This window comes from Andrena cerasifolii, chromosome 6 (assembly GCF_050908995.1).
Source record: "Andrena cerasifolii isolate SP2316 chromosome 6, iyAndCera1_principal, whole genome shotgun sequence".
In the NCBI taxonomy this organism is placed as follows: Eukaryota; Metazoa; Arthropoda; class Insecta; order Hymenoptera; family Andrenidae; genus Andrena; species Andrena cerasifolii.
This window is the reverse complement of record NC_135123.1, coordinates 5,338,761-5,357,141: the sequence shown is the minus strand read 5'-3', so window position 1 is coordinate 5,357,141 and position 18,381 is coordinate 5,338,761. Positions and strand designations below refer to the sequence as shown.

The window sequence follows — 18,381 nt, the reverse complement described above, 5'->3', positions numbered from 1 at the left end:
TCGTCTGATTCGAGGACCAGTGAAATAGACTATCGTACTTGGCGTGATTTTTTCGGGGTAATTCGTTAAACCAAGCGAAGAGGTTAGGGTATCAGACGTTGACTCAACAATTTTCTTACGCCCGCTAGGGACTTTGGTAACGTTGCGTTACGGGCAGACAAGCGGGACAGCGGGCTGAACAGCTGATGCGTCGTCGACACCGGCGAAATGTCAAAATCCAAGCAAATTGTAAGTCGCCTGTTATTAAACGAGCCGCGTTACCTGGTTAATCCTGACATCCTCTTCGATTCGAGCCGAGCCTATACTTCGCTCGGAGAACGAATTCGGTCCGTTTAGAAATCGGCGAAAATCTTGCATTTCATGCAGTGACATTGATGTAACTTAGTAAAAGTTCCCAGATACGAGTTCACCTGGCTTCTTTGTTTTTCTTTTTGAGTTTTTTTTCAAAACCTAACGGAGTAATATTTTGAACAATGCGAAAGTGTGCTGAAAGTTTAGTATTATTAATGTTCTAAAACCGTGTAATTTATACTCTAGCGAAATAGTAGCTTATTTATTGTTTAATTTCTCATATATTTCTAAATGCATAAATGTGTCATGTTTTCACAATTATTTGAAATATATTTTTCCTTGTATTCTTAGTAAGCCAGTGCCATTATATATTTATATTAAATCTGTGCAAACATATGAAATATTTAAATCCATTTCATAATAATGTACATTCAACAAGTACTTATATCTGAATCTCTATTATATTAAATTGTATATTCCATTTATGCTTCTTTATTTACAGACTCTGCGTGTGCAATCTTCAGAGGGAACAAAGCGTGTAGATGTGGATTCATCTGATACAATTTCCAAATTATTTGAAAAGGTTTGTAGTTTGATTACAATTAAACAGGCTTCTATAACTGACACTGGGGTCTTTGATTTTAGGTTTTCTATGCCTTTGAATTGAACAGTTTTGGATTTGGACTCTACAGGCAACGAAATCATCAGGATGAACTTATATCTAGCCCGAGAAGAACAGTGTCTGGGATTGGTCTCTCGCACGGAGACATGTTATATTTGGCTCCTCTAAATGGCACTCAGTTATGGAGCACCCCATCGACTAGTAATGCGACCGTTAATGCTCCTCAAGGTTTTAATCAACTGTTCTCATTTTATTTCTCGGTAACCTTGCCAATGAACTGGGCCCTCGCTGATTTCGATGAGCTTCACATATCTTGCAAAACTCGACCTTTGGAGCAACTTTTTCCTTTGACAGAATTGTCGGTCGGCCTTAGTTTACGAAATATTCGCAGGAAAACCTTTGATATTATACAATCGTACTCTACGTATACGTGCACGCTCACGACAGTGTGTGTGCAGCACCACGCTGTCCGCAATTGCCTTCTGTTTGTTGAAAACTGCGCGGCAACCTGCAGCATGCGTAGATAACGGGTGGACGCATGAATTTCGCGGCGCGGAGCGGATCAGATAAGGTAGCAGTTTTTTATACGTGGTGGCTTATGGGCAGCCTTATCTGATCCGCTCCGTGCGGCGAAATTTGCGTTGGTTTGGGGGAGCCTTTCTCTGACCCGCGGCGGATCCGCTGCCGCCGCGAATATTCGCGTTAGTTTGAGGGAGCCTTTACTGTTTACAGATAAACTGTAAGCAGAACGTCAGCACAGGACCGTCGCTCATCTACTGTTTCGGTAAACTTGTCGAAAAGCTACTATTTTACCGATTTCAATGACCTTGACATATTTTGTCAAGGTCATCATTCTGAATAATATTTCCCTTTAAACTTTTTGGCGGTTGGCTTTGGTTTACGAGATATTCGAAAGAAACTTTACTTAACGCCAGAACTACCGACGGTTTCACAGCCGACGGTATTAGTATTGGTTGGGGCTAGATCAGGCCGATGTGAGTATGTGTTAAACTCGGTAATTCTAGTGTTAACTAAAGTTTTTTGCAAATATCGCCTAAACTAAAGCCGACCGCCAAAAAGTTTAAAGGGAAATGTTCAGAATGATCACCTTGACAACAATAGCGATATGGACCTAATCGCGTGATGCTTGTAACCGCAGTCCCATTTTGAACATCCCGAAACTCACATCGGTTCGCTAACATGCTTCACGCGGCCCCCTCCCAGATCTAGCCCCAACCAATACTAATACCGTCGGCTGTGTAACCGTCGGTAGTTCTAGTGTTAAGTAAAGTTTCTTCGGGATATCTCGTAAACCTTAGCCGACCGCCAAAAAGTTTAAAGGGGAACGTTGTTTAGCGTACATATATAAGCAGAACTAAATGTAGTAGTAGCAACAGGTTTTCCTCAATATCTCGGAAAGTAAGGCCGCCCGCCAATATTGTCAAAGGAAAAAGTTGTTCAGAATGACGATTTTGACAACACGTGAAGCTCGTCGAAATCGGCGAGGGCCCAGTTCATCGGCAAGTTTACCTATTTCTCCACTTCCCTAGCGCATCGGTGTAATGCCTTCTTGTTTGATATTAGAACCAGGACCAGCAGACATAGCAACAGCTACAAATCGTAGGACCAATGCTTCCCGATCCTTGCCAAATATAGCCGAAGATGAAGTCGACGAGCAAATATGGAAGCTTGATGGTAAAATACAAAGGAAACGAGACGAAAAGCTGTGAGTACAGATACCTGAAGATACATACTTCACGCGCAACTGAATTGTAAATGACAATATATATTTTTTTTTTAATAGATGTAGGCACGGTGCTAACGGATGTTGTGTTCATTGTTCTCCTTTAGAACCTTTCGATGAAATTTATCTTAAGGAACAGAATATAAAGCACCTGTCCTTTCATTCGTATCTCAGAAAGTTCACCGCTGGCGTCGATAGGTATGTTGAAGCGTAGATTCTATTATACCCTCGGAATACAATCCGCGCGTTCTTTTACAGGGGGAAGTTTATACAGTTAGACGACATAAGCTGCCGTATAAAGGTTGGTTGTAAAGATCATCCACCTTGGCCGCGAGGTATCTGTAGCAAATGTCAACCGAACTCTATTACTCTAAATCGTCAAACTTATCGGCACGTGGACAATGTTGTGTTTGAAAATCCAAGTTTAGTCGAACGCTTTCTGAACTATTGGCGCAGCACTGGCCATCAGCGTATCGGGTATTTATATGGAAGATACGAAAGCCATGCGGATGTACCGTTAGGGATCAGGGCTGTCGTCGCGGCTATTTACGAACCACCGCAGGTAAGTCAACAGAATCAAGGACAGACGGCCGAATCGTACCTGTACCACGATTCTGTAATCTACACTGTTATCGGAATCTTCTAGGAAAGCGCAAAGGATACTATACGACTTGTGTCGGATGAAAGACAGGCTTTGGTGGATGAGTTGGCTCATTTACTTAACTTAAGGAAAGTTGGATGGATCTTCACTGATCTCATAGCTGACGATCTCAAGAAAGGAACGGTAAATTTACCCGCACACCAATTTCATAGCTCTTCCTTTCTGGAACATCAAGCTTGTCTCCTCGATTAATGGCATTAGTTTTATTCATTCAGGTGAAGCACGCGCGAAACGTAGAAAGTCACTTTTTATCTGCTCAAGAGTGCATCATGGCTGGGTATTTTCAGAATCAGTATCCAAATATCTGTCGCTTTTCTCCTAATAATTATTTCGGCTCAAAGTTTGTTACTGTTTGCGTTACTGGTAAGTGCATCTCAACGCGACCGTTCCGATATGTTCCGTATAAAACGATCTACCGTTAGCAATAACGTGAACCTATGCCGACGATTATAGGTGACGATAAAAATCAGGTTCATATGGAGGGATATCAAGTGTCTAATCAGTGCATGGCATTGGTACGGGATGGCTGTCTGATCCCCACGAAAGACGTTCCAGAATTGGGCTATGTATTGGAATCAACTGACAAACAGTACGTTCCAGACGTCTTCTACAAGGTGAGTACATTACTTTTCCTATTTCTCCATACCCGGTTAATCTCTTGCTTGGGATCAGTCTTGAGATTCATTGTAAATATCTATCCGCCCGCATCTTGCGCGAGCGGCGCAAAGGGAGGTGAAGGTGTGTTGCATAAATTGTACACGAGTGAAAGAGAAACAATTTATAACTGAAAATCGATCGATTAAAAGTACATTTAAATTGGGCAACGAACTTCATCTCGTACCTGTATAATGAAATAATAAAACTGTTTAAGCGGGTGCGCTACGGATGTACGCTTCCGTAAGGCCGCAAAACAAAATGATTCCAATTTTTCGTGTGTAACGCTGATTACGCCTTAACTTACAAGGAAAGAAGAGAGTGGGGGGGGGGGTGGGTGGGGGTGCGAGGAAAAGAAAATGAGGAGACGGGGAGAGAGGGGGAGAAAAGAAAAAATAATAATAATAAAAAATGGAAAGAAAAACTAGAAAGAACTTGTCGAAAGAGATAGCCGCTCAACCGTTTAATTCGAACGCGAGGGGCAAGGTAAACCGTCGGTTGTTCGATTAGATATTACAAGCTATGCGTTGTATTACCTCATCACGTTCATAAAAATATAGGTAGTATATACGCGCGCGCGTGGGTATTTTGTGTATACAGGTGGGCTTCTAGCTTCGCTCGCTTCGATAAACATGAATTTACGCGTGTGTCTATATTCGAGAGTGTCGACCAATGTTCCTTCTCTTTTCTTCTTCTTCCTTTCAATTCTCGTTTCGGTTGTTTCCGCACGACCGAAACGATGGAAATTCATTCGAGCTCGACCACCCTTCGATTGTATTCGTACGTGTTACGCTGTGTTACATTCTAACGGCGATTCGTCGCGATGCAATGGTTCCCTAATCACATCGACGCGGTTATTAGCTAATTAACAAGTGTTAAAACTTTCAAGTTCAACATCGAATGAGGCTTTCTTCGAAAAAGGCATCCGCGACGTCGAGGGCGTGCAATAAACGTTCTTCTCTCCTACGATACGTGAGGTGCGTTTCGTACAATACGCGCCGGTTTACGGAACGCTTCTCGCCGCGTCCCCCTGTCGCGACACGCACACGAGTACATGACAATATGATACACAACGATGGGGGTGGGTGGGGGGGGGGGGGTATTCTTACGAGGATTCAGACGAGTAGTATAACGCATTTACATTATCGTAGTACTTCGATATACAGCATCGAGGAATGATTTCGTTTAATATAATATTCGCTCATTTCGTTCGTTTCTCTGATCAAGACGACGAGGCTTACGATCTACATAGTAGTAGTTAGGCCTTGCATACATTTTCATGTTTGAGATCTAATCTTAAATACAGTTAATTCACGATGGCCTCTGTTAGACCGTAAAGAGCAAAAAGGGGAGAGTGGATGCTCGAGTCGTAACGAGAGGAACCGCAATTTTCCCCGACCCGGTGTGTCGTGCAATTGCCACTGTGCTCCCTTTCGGCTCCCTTTCTCACCTCTGGAACGGAACGATACGTGATCGTTGATCGGACGAAACGGTATTGGTCCTTACGTACCTACGTATCGTTCAGTCAAAGTTCTAAACGACCTGCGTATATGGAATCACGATTTTCGACTTTACGAAGTCGCGCGTCTCGGTTATAAAACGAAAAAAAAAAAAAAACATCTTCCCGCCTGTACGTGTTTTTCTTCACCCTTTCTTTCTTTGTCCCCTGTTTTACAAATATATGGGCGTATGTGTGTACACATACAGCCTCAGTTTGCCCCATTTTCCGCACTTGTTCCTCATCTACACGTTTCTTCCTCTGTTTTCATTTTTTTTTTTGTTGTCTCTTTTCTTTTCTTTTACTACCTATCACCTAAAACAGTAGCCAGCGCCCGCAGGGCGACGCCGTTCGCGCGGCAACTTTTTAAATCCCGCGCGCCAACCCTTTTCTATCAACTATACGTAGCAATACGCCAATAGCCAAAAATAAACGTCGAACTTTTTCTAAAACAAATGTCGTACAGCTAGAAGTCGTATCGATATCACGATCGATCTGAGGTACGTATTTTTTATCGATCATCGTCGTTATTGTAGATACAGAATCTTATTGATTCCCAATCAATAGCAAAATATGGATCTTTATTTCTTCTTTCTTCTCTTATGCGTCCACGTTTAAAAATAGATTCAACATCTTTAGAATTCTATTGTTAATAGTTAATTAAATTGTGTGACTCGTACGTAGCATCGCGCGATTCATGGAGCCCTATGTCGCGACGGTGTCTCCCGACCTTGTGGTAATATCATCCCGTCGGATATCATTACGTGCACATGATTCATCCTATTTAAACGGCCCATCCCCGTCGAACGCGTAGGGCAGAGACACCGTCGCGACCCGTAAAATTCTCGTTATCTAGAGCGGGGAGAACGTAAAGTACACGGTCTAGGTACTCTTAATACCCATCGGTATACTAACCGCAGTACCGATGCCGTTACAATTTACCGCACTTCGTTATTAGAATATTCTTCGTAGGCTTGCCGGTCTGATCGCCGAACGTAGATATCTTCTCAACTAGCTCCAAGCCTTCGACCACGTGCCCGAAGATCCCCGTGAAGCCGCGCATCTCCTGCAGTATTATACGAAACTGCGAGCCCACCATGCCGAGATTATCGTGACGTTTCTGCGTTCTACGCATACCCACAGCGCCCCTCACCGCTGGGAACTTGGTGTCGTCCGGCATGAAGTATCCGTCCTCGAATATGCTTCTTCCGCCGCGGCCGTTGTTCAGCTCGAAGTCACCGGTGATCACCGACTCCCCCTCCCAGCACTGAAAGATCGTGCAGCCCTTGTAACCGACGCCGACCTCGCCGGTCGCCAGCACGCTAAAATTCTTGGCCATCTTCGGCGCCACGTCCGGCCTCACTTCTATCACGATACGGCCGTGAGGCGATCCGTTCACCTCGATGTTGAAATAGTAGAGAGGATATGGGTTCGAGGGTCCTCGGAGCGACGCTGTTATCCCGCTGGACGGCGGTTGTGAGGATGAATGGACGGTAACCAGGCCCCCGCCACCGGTACCGACCCCTTCCGGTATAAACGCAGACTGTTGCTGCGGGTGCAGCATCGCGTTCGGTGGCGCGGGCGGAACGGGTTTAACGGACGGCGAGCCAGGCGGAATGAGAAGTTGCTGCTGGGTTGCCGGCGGCCCTTGGTGCACGTGAACGGAGCCCGGCGGACCCGATTGCGGCTGCATCATGCCCGAATGATACTCTATAGAACCGTTTTGCATGTGCTGTTTACTAACTACGTGCCTCGAGTACAGCTGCGACATGCAATAATTAGCGAGGAACAGTATCGGGTTCTGCGAAGCCGCCAAGTGATTTGGTAATCTGCCGCCGTTGCTCGCACCTTGAGAAACTATCGGTTCTCCCGTGTGAATACCGGCTAACGCCTGCTTCAGCAACGCGAAATCGAACACCACGCCGGAGTTGCCTATTAAGTCGTCCAGCTGGCACTGCAGCATCATCTCCTGATACTTCGATTGCAACCGTTGCTTCTCGATTATCAGCTGCGAGTGCAAGCTGTACACGTCGCTGGGGCTGTCGATCATCTGCAGGCTGGCCTTCGCCTTGCCGAGGGTCTCCCGGGCGTCTGTTATCTCCGGGAAGTGGCTCCAGCCATTCTGCAGGTCGGTCTCCACGTGCGTCTTCAGCGTCACGCACGCCTCCAGCACTTTTATTAAGAACTCTCGTTGCTGCATAGCCAGTCTTTGAATCTCGGTCGATAGCTTCCCCATAGCAACTAGCTCCAATTGAACCTGAAAACGTAGACAGGTACTTTTCCGAGATACCGCGATGACGGAGCCGAGCGGCGCCCGTTAGCGCGTCGGTGGTCGATGTCGCGCGATCAAGATTGGATATAGGAGAGACCGTAATGGCGAATAAAGTATGGCGAAACTTACGTCGGATATGAGTTGTTCTTTGGCATCAGTTTGCGATTTAATCTGGTGACCTGGGTGCTCCTGCGGAGTGGCGCATGCTCTACAAAGTGCCGTGCAGCACGTCGCGCACCATAATGCCAGAGGCATTCCGTGTGTGTGGCAATTTTCACTCTGCAAAAGTATCGTCACACAGACATTAATTTCCCATTTATCAATCTGATACCTCGTGCCGCGCATGACAGGGCAAACTCTCCTTTCCTTTTTACAGGACACGATCGACGGTGATCGGTTGAAATACACGAATTACATACTCTCTATATCTTGAAAGGAAACTATTGCAGACCTTATAACGTAATCCTATTACTATTAGAACCTATCTCGGTACGGCTTCCTAGCTGTATGCTTATCTTTATCGTTTACGTATGAACCGAAGGATGTGAATAACTGGGCGCGTGGGACTCAAAATCGTTTCCAAAAAAAATAACATCTATTCCTTTCGTTTCATACGCTCGTAGTATACCTTTCTCTCCTTGTCGTTGGTTTTCCCGGACGTGTTGTTCGTCGTGATTTTTAAGTGTGACAGATTGTTCGCTAGGGCAAGGAGAGAAGAATGGGTCGGTAGAGCGTCGGGCCCTTGGTCGCCCAGGTCCGTCCTCTTCCAGCAGTGCGCGCAAAACAACTCACGCCCCTTTAATAAATTGTTCTCTATGCAACGCAGGCAGAAATAATGTTTGCAACTAAGGTATTTCGGGCATTGTTCCGCGTCGTTGTACTTCTGCTTGCAATAACTGCAAAGCGTCAGTTCCTCTAAATCCGTCAGTACGCTCGGATCCAGCATCTGAAAAAAAGTAGCAGAGAAACAATTTTTTTCTTTCCTTCTGAAAAGTAATTATTCATCGTGTCTTCCGCGAAAGCACCGAGATATGCTTCTGGGTATTGTACGGGGGGGAGGGGGGGGGGGGGGGAGAAAAAACTTGTTCCGTACTATTACTTACGCTCGAATTGTTACCACTCTAGGAATTAAAAACAAACGCCGGGAAAAAGGTCAAAGGGACATAATTCCATTAAATATTACAGCGAGTTGAGACAAAGAATCGTGGCTTCAGCGAATATACGAGCGATGGATCTCGCGGAATGTTTGTATCGTAAAATATCCTCGTATTATTTAAGAAAGTAGTGCAAAGGTCGTGCTCAATACACCTATTCGTAACAACAAGTGATTCAACGTTCGAGCATTGTATCGTTTTTCTTTTTTACTCTGTTTTTTCTCTTCTTGGCTCTCTCTCTCTCTCTCTCTCTCTCTCTCTCTCTCTCTCTCTCTCTCTCTCTCTCTCTCTCTCTCTCTCTCTCTCTTTTCTCGCGTAAACAAACCTTGCCTTTACGTAATAGAGAAAATCTAACATTAAATTGCTTGAAGAAAAATGTTGATATTAACATACAATTTCGTTGCACCTCGCGAATTACGCGTGTGAATTAACCGAGTGCGTTTTGTTTTTCGTGTGGTATTTACATTTATTCAATTATTTATAGGTTACATGTTTCGTACGACGGTTTTATTTTCGAGACAGATCGAAATCACTTCTATCGCGGCTTAGACCGTCCGATTGTTCAACGCGATTCGATATATCGCGACGAGCGCACACATTTCGACGTATTCCTTACAGACGGATGTGCGAGCGAGCGAATGAGAGAAAAAGAACGTCAGCCTCGTATTGAACGATGCGGGCAAACGTAAAAGGCGGGAAAACAGGGAGCGATCGAGATCCGTATAATTCGATTTACGTTCGTGCCCGTTTACTTCTCTGTCCTTTCACGCTTGCACCGCAACGCTATTATTGTTCCATAAAACACGGTTCGATCGCGTTACATCGTGGTGTCGTGGTCCGCGCGACAGAGCCCGTCCGAAGAGGTTAGCTTTCTTATCGGGCCAATTGATACGACTGCAAAGCTAATTATGCAACAGCACGGCTGGCATCGGCGGAATATTAAAGGAAATGAAGAGAAATGAAAAGAAAAAATGACGTTTCGCGCGGGGGCGCGCATGCGTGCGAAATCCCGCCAAAACCTATATGGGGGTCGGACAGTCGAAGTTTTGGGAATTACCATTTCCTCAGCGTGAAAGTATTCGAAAGGGGAGGCAGCTGACGGAGGTGGACGCACGGGCTGGCCACATTTCTTTGCTCTACAATGCGTTTTCAGGCACCAATACCGCGTAACCGATAAAACGCTCCGGTCGTATGATATATGGATTCTTGCAGCTTATCGGCGAGCTCCCTGCCGCGATATTACACTGTCACTACTCGTAACGAGTCCGCGCTCGGGTCAAAAACGGCTCGTGAACTACTGCGTGTTAGGCAAATTCCGCGGAAATATCGTACTTGTCCTCTCGCTCCTACCATTTCACATGTTTCGATGTACACGCTTGCTCTTTCTTTCTTTTCTGTTCCCGCTCTCGTTTGTCAATCCTCTACTCTTCTTTCATTCTCTCTTTCTATCTTCTCCGCGTACACGACACACGCACACTCGTTCCCTTTTCGTGTTCACATGCGCTCTCTCTCTTTCGCGGGCGCGCGCGCGCGCGACGATCGGGCTCTCCCAATATATATATATATATATACACACACACACACTCCACGTACGTACACGAATTATATATACGATTTTCTTTCTCCTTATAACGCGCACGAATACGCGTACACAGGCATGCACGCACACGCACGCGATCTTCTCATCTTTCTTTCGACTTAGATTGTAGGACCGTAAATGCTTCCGTACCGTGTATACGATTCGTGATCGTCTCCTTGCCGCGCGATGGAGGCTGATCGTTGGCACTCGTCACTCCCAATGCGTGTACCCGTGACGATGGTTGTTCCGTAACGTTCGCTTGGATGTACGATTCGACTTTAATTTACATCGGGATTGACGTACGTAGTATTGTGCGGTTCCGTTCGCAGGAATCGAGCACCCCGAGGTTTTTCGCCGCCGCGGAGAGCCTTTACCAAGCTAAATTTTTTCCCCGTTTCTTTCTCTCTTTCGGTTCGTTTTTTTTTTTTTGTTCTTTTTGTACTTTCTTTCGCGTTACGTGTTTACGCTTATCGAACGTCGTGAGTTATTGTGGATAACATAACGACGGCGCGCCGGTAACGCGGCGTTACTTCAGTCTTAGCTCGTGCGAACGTTTTGCCACATCATGATGTTTGGTTCACTAAACTAACCACTAGCATGGCGGCGACGACCGACCGACCGACCGACACACACCACAGCGCGCGCTAGTTGCTTACGCTGTTGCTCTCCTCTCCTCGTCCCGTATCTTGCCCCCACCAGGTCACCCCGAACCCCGAACCCCTCTCTCTCTCCCTCCCCGCCGTTCGCCTTTCCCCCACCCCTCCCTGCTTCTTCATACACTTTCGGCCCGACTCGTGGCAAACGGTGCCGGTTGTCATCTGCGGCTTTTATCACTGCGCGCGCATTTCTCCAAATGATTGCGTCCGCAAGCATTATGGACTTGCCTTCACAATCCTTCTCGCGAACCTCGTTAGACTTGCCCAAGCCGACCAATGAAACCGAACGGGCGACGTGCGAGCCCCGGGCACCTGTTAAGGCGGTCCCGGCGCGCGCTTTTTAAATGTTTCGAACAAATTTTTTTTTTTTAATTAAAGTTTGCCTGTTTTTTAAGCATTTTTATGTAGATCAGTAAAGAGAATATGTGGATGCTTTAACTGAAGGATGCAGAATGTTGAGGATGCAGAGTTGTTATTTGGATCTCATTTTTTTGTTGCTAATAGGAGAAAGACAGTTACGGGAATGAAGTGCCAAGGTTAGCGAGACCTTTGCCGGTAGAATATTTATTGGTAGACGTACCTGCATCCACGCCGCTCACACCGCAATTTACTTTTCACGTTAGCGATAATGTTACTCCATTTCCAATCGAGAATAGGTATGTAAAATGGGTGCGTTACTTAAGGGGTCATTCTGGTGATCACGCCACAATATTCGGCAACATTCAGGCTTTTTTTTCTCGGTGAATACAATGAATAACAATGTCAAACTTTTTTTTCATTTATTAAGCTACTTGTAATGTATGCGGAACAATTTTGTAAACACACTTTTAATTGTGTTTTTTCAATGTTATCTGGAGTTCAAAATCGCGACTTTGAGAAGAAGTATCCCCCTGACGGGAGTGATTTAAGCTCACAGACTCATCTGAAACAAAAAAAACCAAGCTGATTCTTATAGCGAATTCTTTTCAAAGGCGCGATTTCGAACTCCAGATAACATTGAAAAAACACAATTAAAAGTGTTTTTAAACATTTTTAAAAGTGTCTTAAAAAAAACTTTGACATTGTTATTCATTGTATTCACTTAGAAAAAAAATCCCTGAATGTTGCCGAATTTTGCAGCGTGATTACCAGAATGACCCCTTAATTGCTTCTCTGGGGCAGCCTTGGATTAATGAAAGTTCTGATTTTAGACTCATCGATGGGCAAGTTCAGGACTTTAACTCACTTTGTTCTTACATGCAGCAATTTAAGCAAGATCAGTTTTTAGAAGCTACTTCAGATTTTCATTTGCTGCTTTTTATTGCGACAATGGACATGTTACCGATGAAGGTACAGTAGCTATCTCCTTTTAAGTATTCGCCTATCAAAATATATATATATATACATGCTTCACTGCTATAAAATGTGTTCAACCACTTTCCTTAGGACCATATGATGCCGCTGTTGGACGCTGTCCGCAATAAAGATAGACAGAAAGCAATAGAATGGGCGCGTTCCGAGCATTGGGCAACGGTGGAGCAGCTAATAACTGTAACCTCATCGTCTACGGCACACTCGCCGCAAGTATCGTTTGATAATAGCTCGAGAATGTCATCGTCTTCGGGCGGAGGGACTGGAGTAGGAGTTGGTACAGAACCAATCGCCAATCCACCTTCGGATCAGACACTTTGGACTTGTTCTTTTTGCACTTTTCTCAATGCAGCAGATCTTGCGATGTGCGAAATGTGTAGCTTGCCAAGGTATACGTAATGAACTCTCAATATTATATTGCTTCTGTACGCATTTAAGGGCACCATCCTTAAATCGCTACTTTGCTTCCGCAGGGTTTGATGCATATTGTGTCCTCGCGGATATAACGATTGTTTTCTACGCATCTTTGGCCTTATTTATGAGTGAATAAAAACAGAAAGAAAAAGTATTCTTTGACTGAAGTGTATTCTCCAATTATCCTGTACTTCACGCTCCATTGCTGCCGCATTTCTTTTGTTCGTAATTGGCGAAACGCAAAATGTAACTGCTCAGCTTTCTTTTGTATTGTTATTATAATTTAGACGTACGTCAAGTGATTATAAATATATTGTAAATTATTATATTTACAAAAATGGGAACATTAATTGTTTGCGTTAAGAGCCTAAAATTTTGCGCTGCGTATTTGGAAAAGGTGGATGGTCATAGTTTCTAAGGTCCAGTAAAATTGACAGCGCTTTTATTTTCGGAGAATAAAGCGAAGCGAAGGAATTGGAGCGAATGGCGAATATCTAATTCATCCTTAAACATGATTGACGGAGATTTCAAGCATAATGCAATGTAGCGTTCGTTTAAAATAAGCCTTATTAAATGTCCAGCAAATGTTTATTGCCATTAATGACAAACTCAAATCAAAAGAATATTTTTAACTGATTTATTGAAATATCAGTGTCGATAGCGTTAAATTTATTTTAACAATATAAAGTCTTTGCAACTAATTCTAGATACAATAGAATTAGTTAAATTAGACACTGTTAATTCGTCTTTGTCGATTTTATACGTCTTTCTTATTAAATCGAGATCTGTGAATTCGGGCAATTTTGATATCGACATGTTTTCTCCTTTTATATGATCTGTAATTAATTTCGCCATCGATTCATCGCCGTTTATTTTATGTATTACCACTACCAATATGTTCTTGTCGTTATCAGTAATACCAAATTCCATCAATGAGCGCGATATGTTCTTCGATATCGATAAATTGAACAAGACTTCGGTATACAAGCTCTTTGTGGTAAGGCGATTCAGCTTTGCGTTAATTGCAGCTCTGTTGGCAGCTACTAATACTTGAAACGGATCCGCTATAAGTGCTGCTTTTATAATGGAGCAACAAAGTTCACCGTTAATGACTTTTCTACGTATCTCATCGGAGTTCTCTATATTTGTGAATAAATATAACGTGCAAAGCATTTCCGTTTCGGAATCTAATGGTACAGTGTAAGCATCCATTTTTGCACTCGATTTTCAAGCATAGACTATGAATCGCTTTTGCTGATCATAACATGATCTTATGATAACTATCGATTGTAATGATGTAAATTTTCACGTGTTGTTTTTATACTGGTACTTTCATTTCTACTTAAATTTTAGAACCAGCTCCTCAACCATTTAAGCAACTGGAGTAAACTGAGTAAATTACAATTACTGATATAGCACGTGCTCTTGATGCAATGAATGCCACCGTCACTTGCTCCATCTAGCGGTCGTGTTTGCACCGATAATCGTATTTAAAAGAATTCGTAGGTTAATCTAGAACGCCAACATATTCGAACTAATATTAAAGCACGTTAGAACGTTTACTTACACACTATTTGCAGTCCACGCAATTGCAATTCATCGTAATTAATTATGTAATATAACCTGTTCTTGAAATTTAGTGACTGAACTACATATTCCCGAATTCGTTAACTATTAAATCGAAAGAATTTAGTTTTAAGCCTACTGGAATACTAAAACGTTTTAAGTTTTGTTTTAGCGTTAATAAAGGTATGGTACTTATAGGGCGGATTCCACTTACGCCCAAATCACCCGCAACGCCCGTGATTTTCATTAAGGTGGGTTTTCCTATACGCGACTAGACGCAACGTCAAGAATTTCAAAGTCGATTTTCTCGAAAATGAAGCGCGATATAAAAAAAAGTTACTGTTTCTTGTCGACTTATAACATTTAAATAAATCGAAAAAAACAAATAAAATTTTTTGATATTGCGCTTCATTTTTGAGAAAATTGATTTTAAAATTCTTGACGGTGCGCCCAGTAGGGAAAACCTGGCGCAATGAAAATCACGGGCGTTGCGGGTGATTTGTGAATTCGCCCATAATTAATACACTACTGGAATACATTTTATAATTATAGTATGGTTCTTTTTTATAATAATAAACATATTTGTGCGTAGTTTAAGAACGATAAAAACAATTAAACACTGCCAAGTTTTTATATATATACATACGCATACGTCAACTGTAAATTCATTTGTAATTTTGGTTACTAATCTTCAAAATTAAATTATTAAAATAAACTACAAGAATTTCATTATAAATGTCAACTGATAAAGAATCAAGCAAATCTATCTTCGATAAACTCTTTGAGTGTGGTAAATGAATCATTTATCTAGATTACTTTTTAGCATTTTTCAAACGATTTATTATTTGGTTAGTCAATTCTGGCGTCGGCTGGAGTATTATTCAAACTAAATCGGCTTGTCCCCCGAAGAAGAAAAAGCCCGTTGATGAAAATGCTGAAAGCAAAAAAGAGACCGTGGATCCTGATGCGTTTAGGTCAAAGAAATCTCCGTATTTGACCCCCAGCCAAATTTGTCCCACCGTTCAACCCTGTTGCGTTATCAAAATGCAGGTAAAACCACAGCTTTAAATTGTTATTGAACTTAAATACAAAATTCCAAACTTATTCAATTCGAATAAATTTAATACAATTTAATTTAAAATCGAAGTATTTAACTGAAGTCCTTTTAAAAAACACTAACATGTCTTATCCAAAAATTTTGAACTTCATTTCTTTGAATTCCAACCATAAGTATCCTTCCATTTCTCAAATTCTTCTTCACTCGCATATTAAATTACCGGAATTTTAATTTCAGTCTTCTCTTCTAGCTCTTCTAAAACTTTTAATTTATAGGACCCTTGTGCGCCGTGCTGTTGCGAAGAGAAACCAAAACCCCCGCCATGCCCCCCCAGGCGTCGCCCACAAGAGCCACGCGAGCCAGTGTGCGGTTGTGATCTTTGTCAAAAGAATGGTGGCAACGAGAAGTGTTGCGACAGAAATCGAGGGTTTCGCGGTATAAGTCTTGATCCTCGATATTTCGAGAAAGCATGAGGTCGCAACGCAATACAACGAAAATGATAAAAACGGCAATATTAAATGATTAAATAAACAGGAACGTTATGCGTTATTTAGTTTTTTAATGGTGGTCTTGAAATTTACGAATGATCGGCAATAAGTATTTTACGCGAATTCGAAGTATGAAGTTTATTGTATTTGTATTTTTGTTTTTCCTGTGTTTTTACACATAATGGCGCGTTTTCAAGCATTTGCTTATTATATTGCCCAACGAACATTTTATTTTAGTCATTTCTTTTTCCCTATTCTCTCTCCTTCGGGGCCTAGCAGCAGCGGGCGCACCGGGCAGGGATTGTAACCGTAACCTTAAGCCGGTTCGGTTCTCACAAGGGAACACCGCAAACCTGGACTCACCAATTGGAAGGCGACTTTGTGGGTTTTTAGAGTGACTCAAAACAGGAACAACGGTGTGTTTCATTTGGGCCCTACCGCCCTGTAAGGAGGTGAAAACTAACCTCAAAGTCAAATTGGCATTTCCGTTTTTTCGCCTATAACTCTCAAAGTACAACAGACAGAAAAAAATGTTTCAAACAAAAGTTTAATGGTGCAATAAGCGCTACAAACTTCCGTTAACAAAATTTTGAAAAGAGTTTTTTTCGTCAGTTATATATTTTTTTGTAACTTTTTTCAAAATTTTATTAACGGAAGTTTGTAGCGCTTATTGCATCATTAAACTTTTGTTTGAAACATTTTTCTCTATCTGTTGCACTTTGAGAGTTATACGCGAAAAGGTGGAAGTGCCAATTTGACTTTGAGGTTAGTTTTCACCCCCTTAAAGGGCGATAGGGCCCAAATGAAACACACTGTTGTTCTTTTCTTTAATCACTTTAAAAACCCACAAAGTTGCCTTCCAATCGGTGAGTCCGGGTTCGCGGTGTTCCCTTGTCAGTATCGTAGACTAACCCGCATAACCGGGTAACCCGAGGCATCCAGGCACAGATTTACCCGGTTAACCCGCTCCCATAGCGGGTTACAGTAATACGGTAGAGGGCGTGGTTTTTCCCTAATTTCGTGAAATCGAGCTGTACTTATGAATTTTTATCTCAGAAACTGTATATCGCATTAGGTTCATTCTTTTTTTATTTTAATGTAGAAGGTTTTACCTGTTTGAATAATTTGTTTTTGAAATTGTAAAATTATTTATGTAACGTCAAATTCTAAACAAATTTTTATTTCGCAAATTTCTCCTCGAGGGTGACATGTTTTTAAATTTGAAAAAATGACAATATTCTTTGAATTTCGTATATAATAAATTGTGTTAAAAAATATTATTTTTATTATAAATAAATTACCTTTCGTTATAGGCCATTCATCCACCATAGTGATGCGATTTGACCAAGAAACCATTTGCATGTAATGTCGTGGGTATAACTCAAGAAAATTCGTCACATTTTTCTTCGAGGGATTCAAAATTAGACCGAGAAACAAACCCTGCACAAGTGATTGACGTTATTGCATGCAACCCGGTTCTTGTTAAAATTGCAGTTGCAGCGCAGCGATGGATGAGCGACCATAGTCGGATTTTGGACGTAGAATGTCGTATGCCACTTGCAACCCGCTGTGTGAGCGGGTTAACCGGCTCACTGTACTCTTTGGGAGCCGTTCCTTCAGGGTTACTACGGGTTACAGTAACCTTCCCTCGGTTAACCGGTTTCGGGTTAGGGTTAGGTGGCGGTTACAATCCCTGCAACCGGGAGACACCACCCCTCCCACAGGTTGGGTTGGTGGTCACCCATCTTTCCCCAGTACGCCGCCCCGTGATGTTTAACTTCGGTGATCTTACGAGAACCTTTTTTTCATATACTTAATTGCACTATTATATTACATAACATGTATAACTTAACCACTATAGCTAATCTATACAAAATTTCTAACAGTCTTTGGTATGTTATAAAGGTCCTACCGCTTAGCGAGGCTATACCTTTAATTTACCTTATTTTATTTTGTCTATTTATATGAGAACCGGTGTCTCCATGACGGAAGTTTAAGATTCGAGAAGTGCGGCGCTCCTTTATTTAGTAAGAGCAAACGTGGCCAGTGCGATCATATCTTGAGAATTTCTCAAGTAATCTTATCGACAGAAGTTTTGCCGCATATGAGTGCAGTTGGTCACCAATTAGTCTCCAGTTATGCGCGTCCTGGTGATGTAAGTAGACGTTAAAAAACATTTAAACCAGATAAAGATTTATAGTTTTCCACCCACTTTTCACGTGGGTATTGTACTATTAATATTACTATGCAACCTATGGATAATACAAGTAGTAAATAATTACATTTTACATAAATATTACACAACGCCAAACATCGTTAAGAACTGACGATTTTGTGGTTTATTAGAATAAAAAATTGTCCATTTATTTACTCAT

The 18,381-nt window shown here is 42.4% G+C and overlaps 3 protein-coding genes across 5 annotated transcripts; 1 reads left to right on the top strand and 2 right to left on the bottom strand.

The window, feature by feature from the left end:
- Positions 1–85: 85 nt before the first annotated feature.
- Positions 86–16,067, top strand: Npl4 (nuclear protein localization 4). Its single transcript, XM_076814646.1, has 13 exons — positions 86–228; positions 794–874; positions 937–1,141; positions 2,498–2,639; positions 2,718–2,855; positions 2,916–3,219; positions 3,304–3,441; positions 3,534–3,681; positions 3,772–3,932; positions 11,636–11,787; positions 12,322–12,460; positions 12,557–12,870; positions 15,794–16,067. Exons 1-13 carry the CDS (start codon positions 208–210, stop codon positions 15,957–15,959), a joined length of 2,109 nt encoding a protein of 702 aa, XP_076670761.1. The 5' UTR covers positions 86–207; the 3' UTR covers positions 15,960–16,067.
- On the bottom strand, positions 4,082–11,145 carry LOC143370049 (uncharacterized). 3 transcript variants are annotated; one of them, XM_076814660.1, is made up of 4 exons: positions 10,626–11,145; positions 8,371–8,688; positions 7,872–8,021; positions 4,082–7,727 (listed from the first exon to the last, which is right to left on the bottom strand). In XM_076814660.1, the coding sequence occupies exons 2-4, from the start codon at positions 8,686–8,688 to the stop codon at positions 6,402–6,404; spliced, it is 1,794 nt and encodes a 597-aa protein (XP_076670775.1). In that variant the 5' UTR covers positions 10,626–11,145; the 3' UTR covers positions 4,082–6,401. The 3 variants fall into 3 exon arrangements, with proteins under 3 accessions (XP_076670775.1, XP_076670773.1, XP_076670772.1); XM_076814658.1 differs by lacking the exon at positions 10,626–11,145 and adding an exon at positions 10,247–10,578; XM_076814657.1 differs by lacking the exon at positions 10,626–11,145 and adding an exon at positions 9,954–10,235.
- Positions 13,109–14,334, bottom strand: LOC143370051 (EKC/KEOPS complex subunit TPRKB). The gene has a single exon (XM_076814666.1). It carries the CDS (start codon positions 14,105–14,107, stop codon positions 13,565–13,567), a length of 543 nt encoding a protein of 180 aa, XP_076670781.1. The 5' UTR covers positions 14,108–14,334; the 3' UTR covers positions 13,109–13,564.
- Positions 16,068–18,381: the final 2,314 nt, after the last annotated feature.

Coding starts and splice junctions, on each gene's coding strand:
- Npl4 (XM_076814646.1), top strand. CDS start 208: ATGTCAAAATCCAAGCAAATT. Junction 3,442..3,533: donor ACGATCTCAAGAAAGGAACG/GTAAATTTACCC, acceptor TTATTCATTCAG/GTGAAGCACGCGCGAAACGT. Junction 12,871..15,793: donor GAAATGTGTAGCTTGCCAAG/GTATACGTAATG, acceptor TTTAATTTATAG/GACCCTTGTGCGCCGTGCTG.
- LOC143370049 (XM_076814658.1), bottom strand. Junction 8,022..8,370: donor CCAACGACAAGGAGAGAAAG/GTATACTACGAG, acceptor ATACTTTTGCAG/AGTGAAAATTGCCACACACA. Junction 7,728..7,871: donor AAGAACAACTCATATCCGAC/GTAAGTTTCGCC, acceptor CTACGTTTTCAG/GTTCAATTGGAGCTAGTTGC.
- LOC143370051 (XM_076814666.1), bottom strand. CDS start 14,107: ATGGATGCTTACACTGTACCATTAGATTCCGAAACGGAAATGCTTTGC.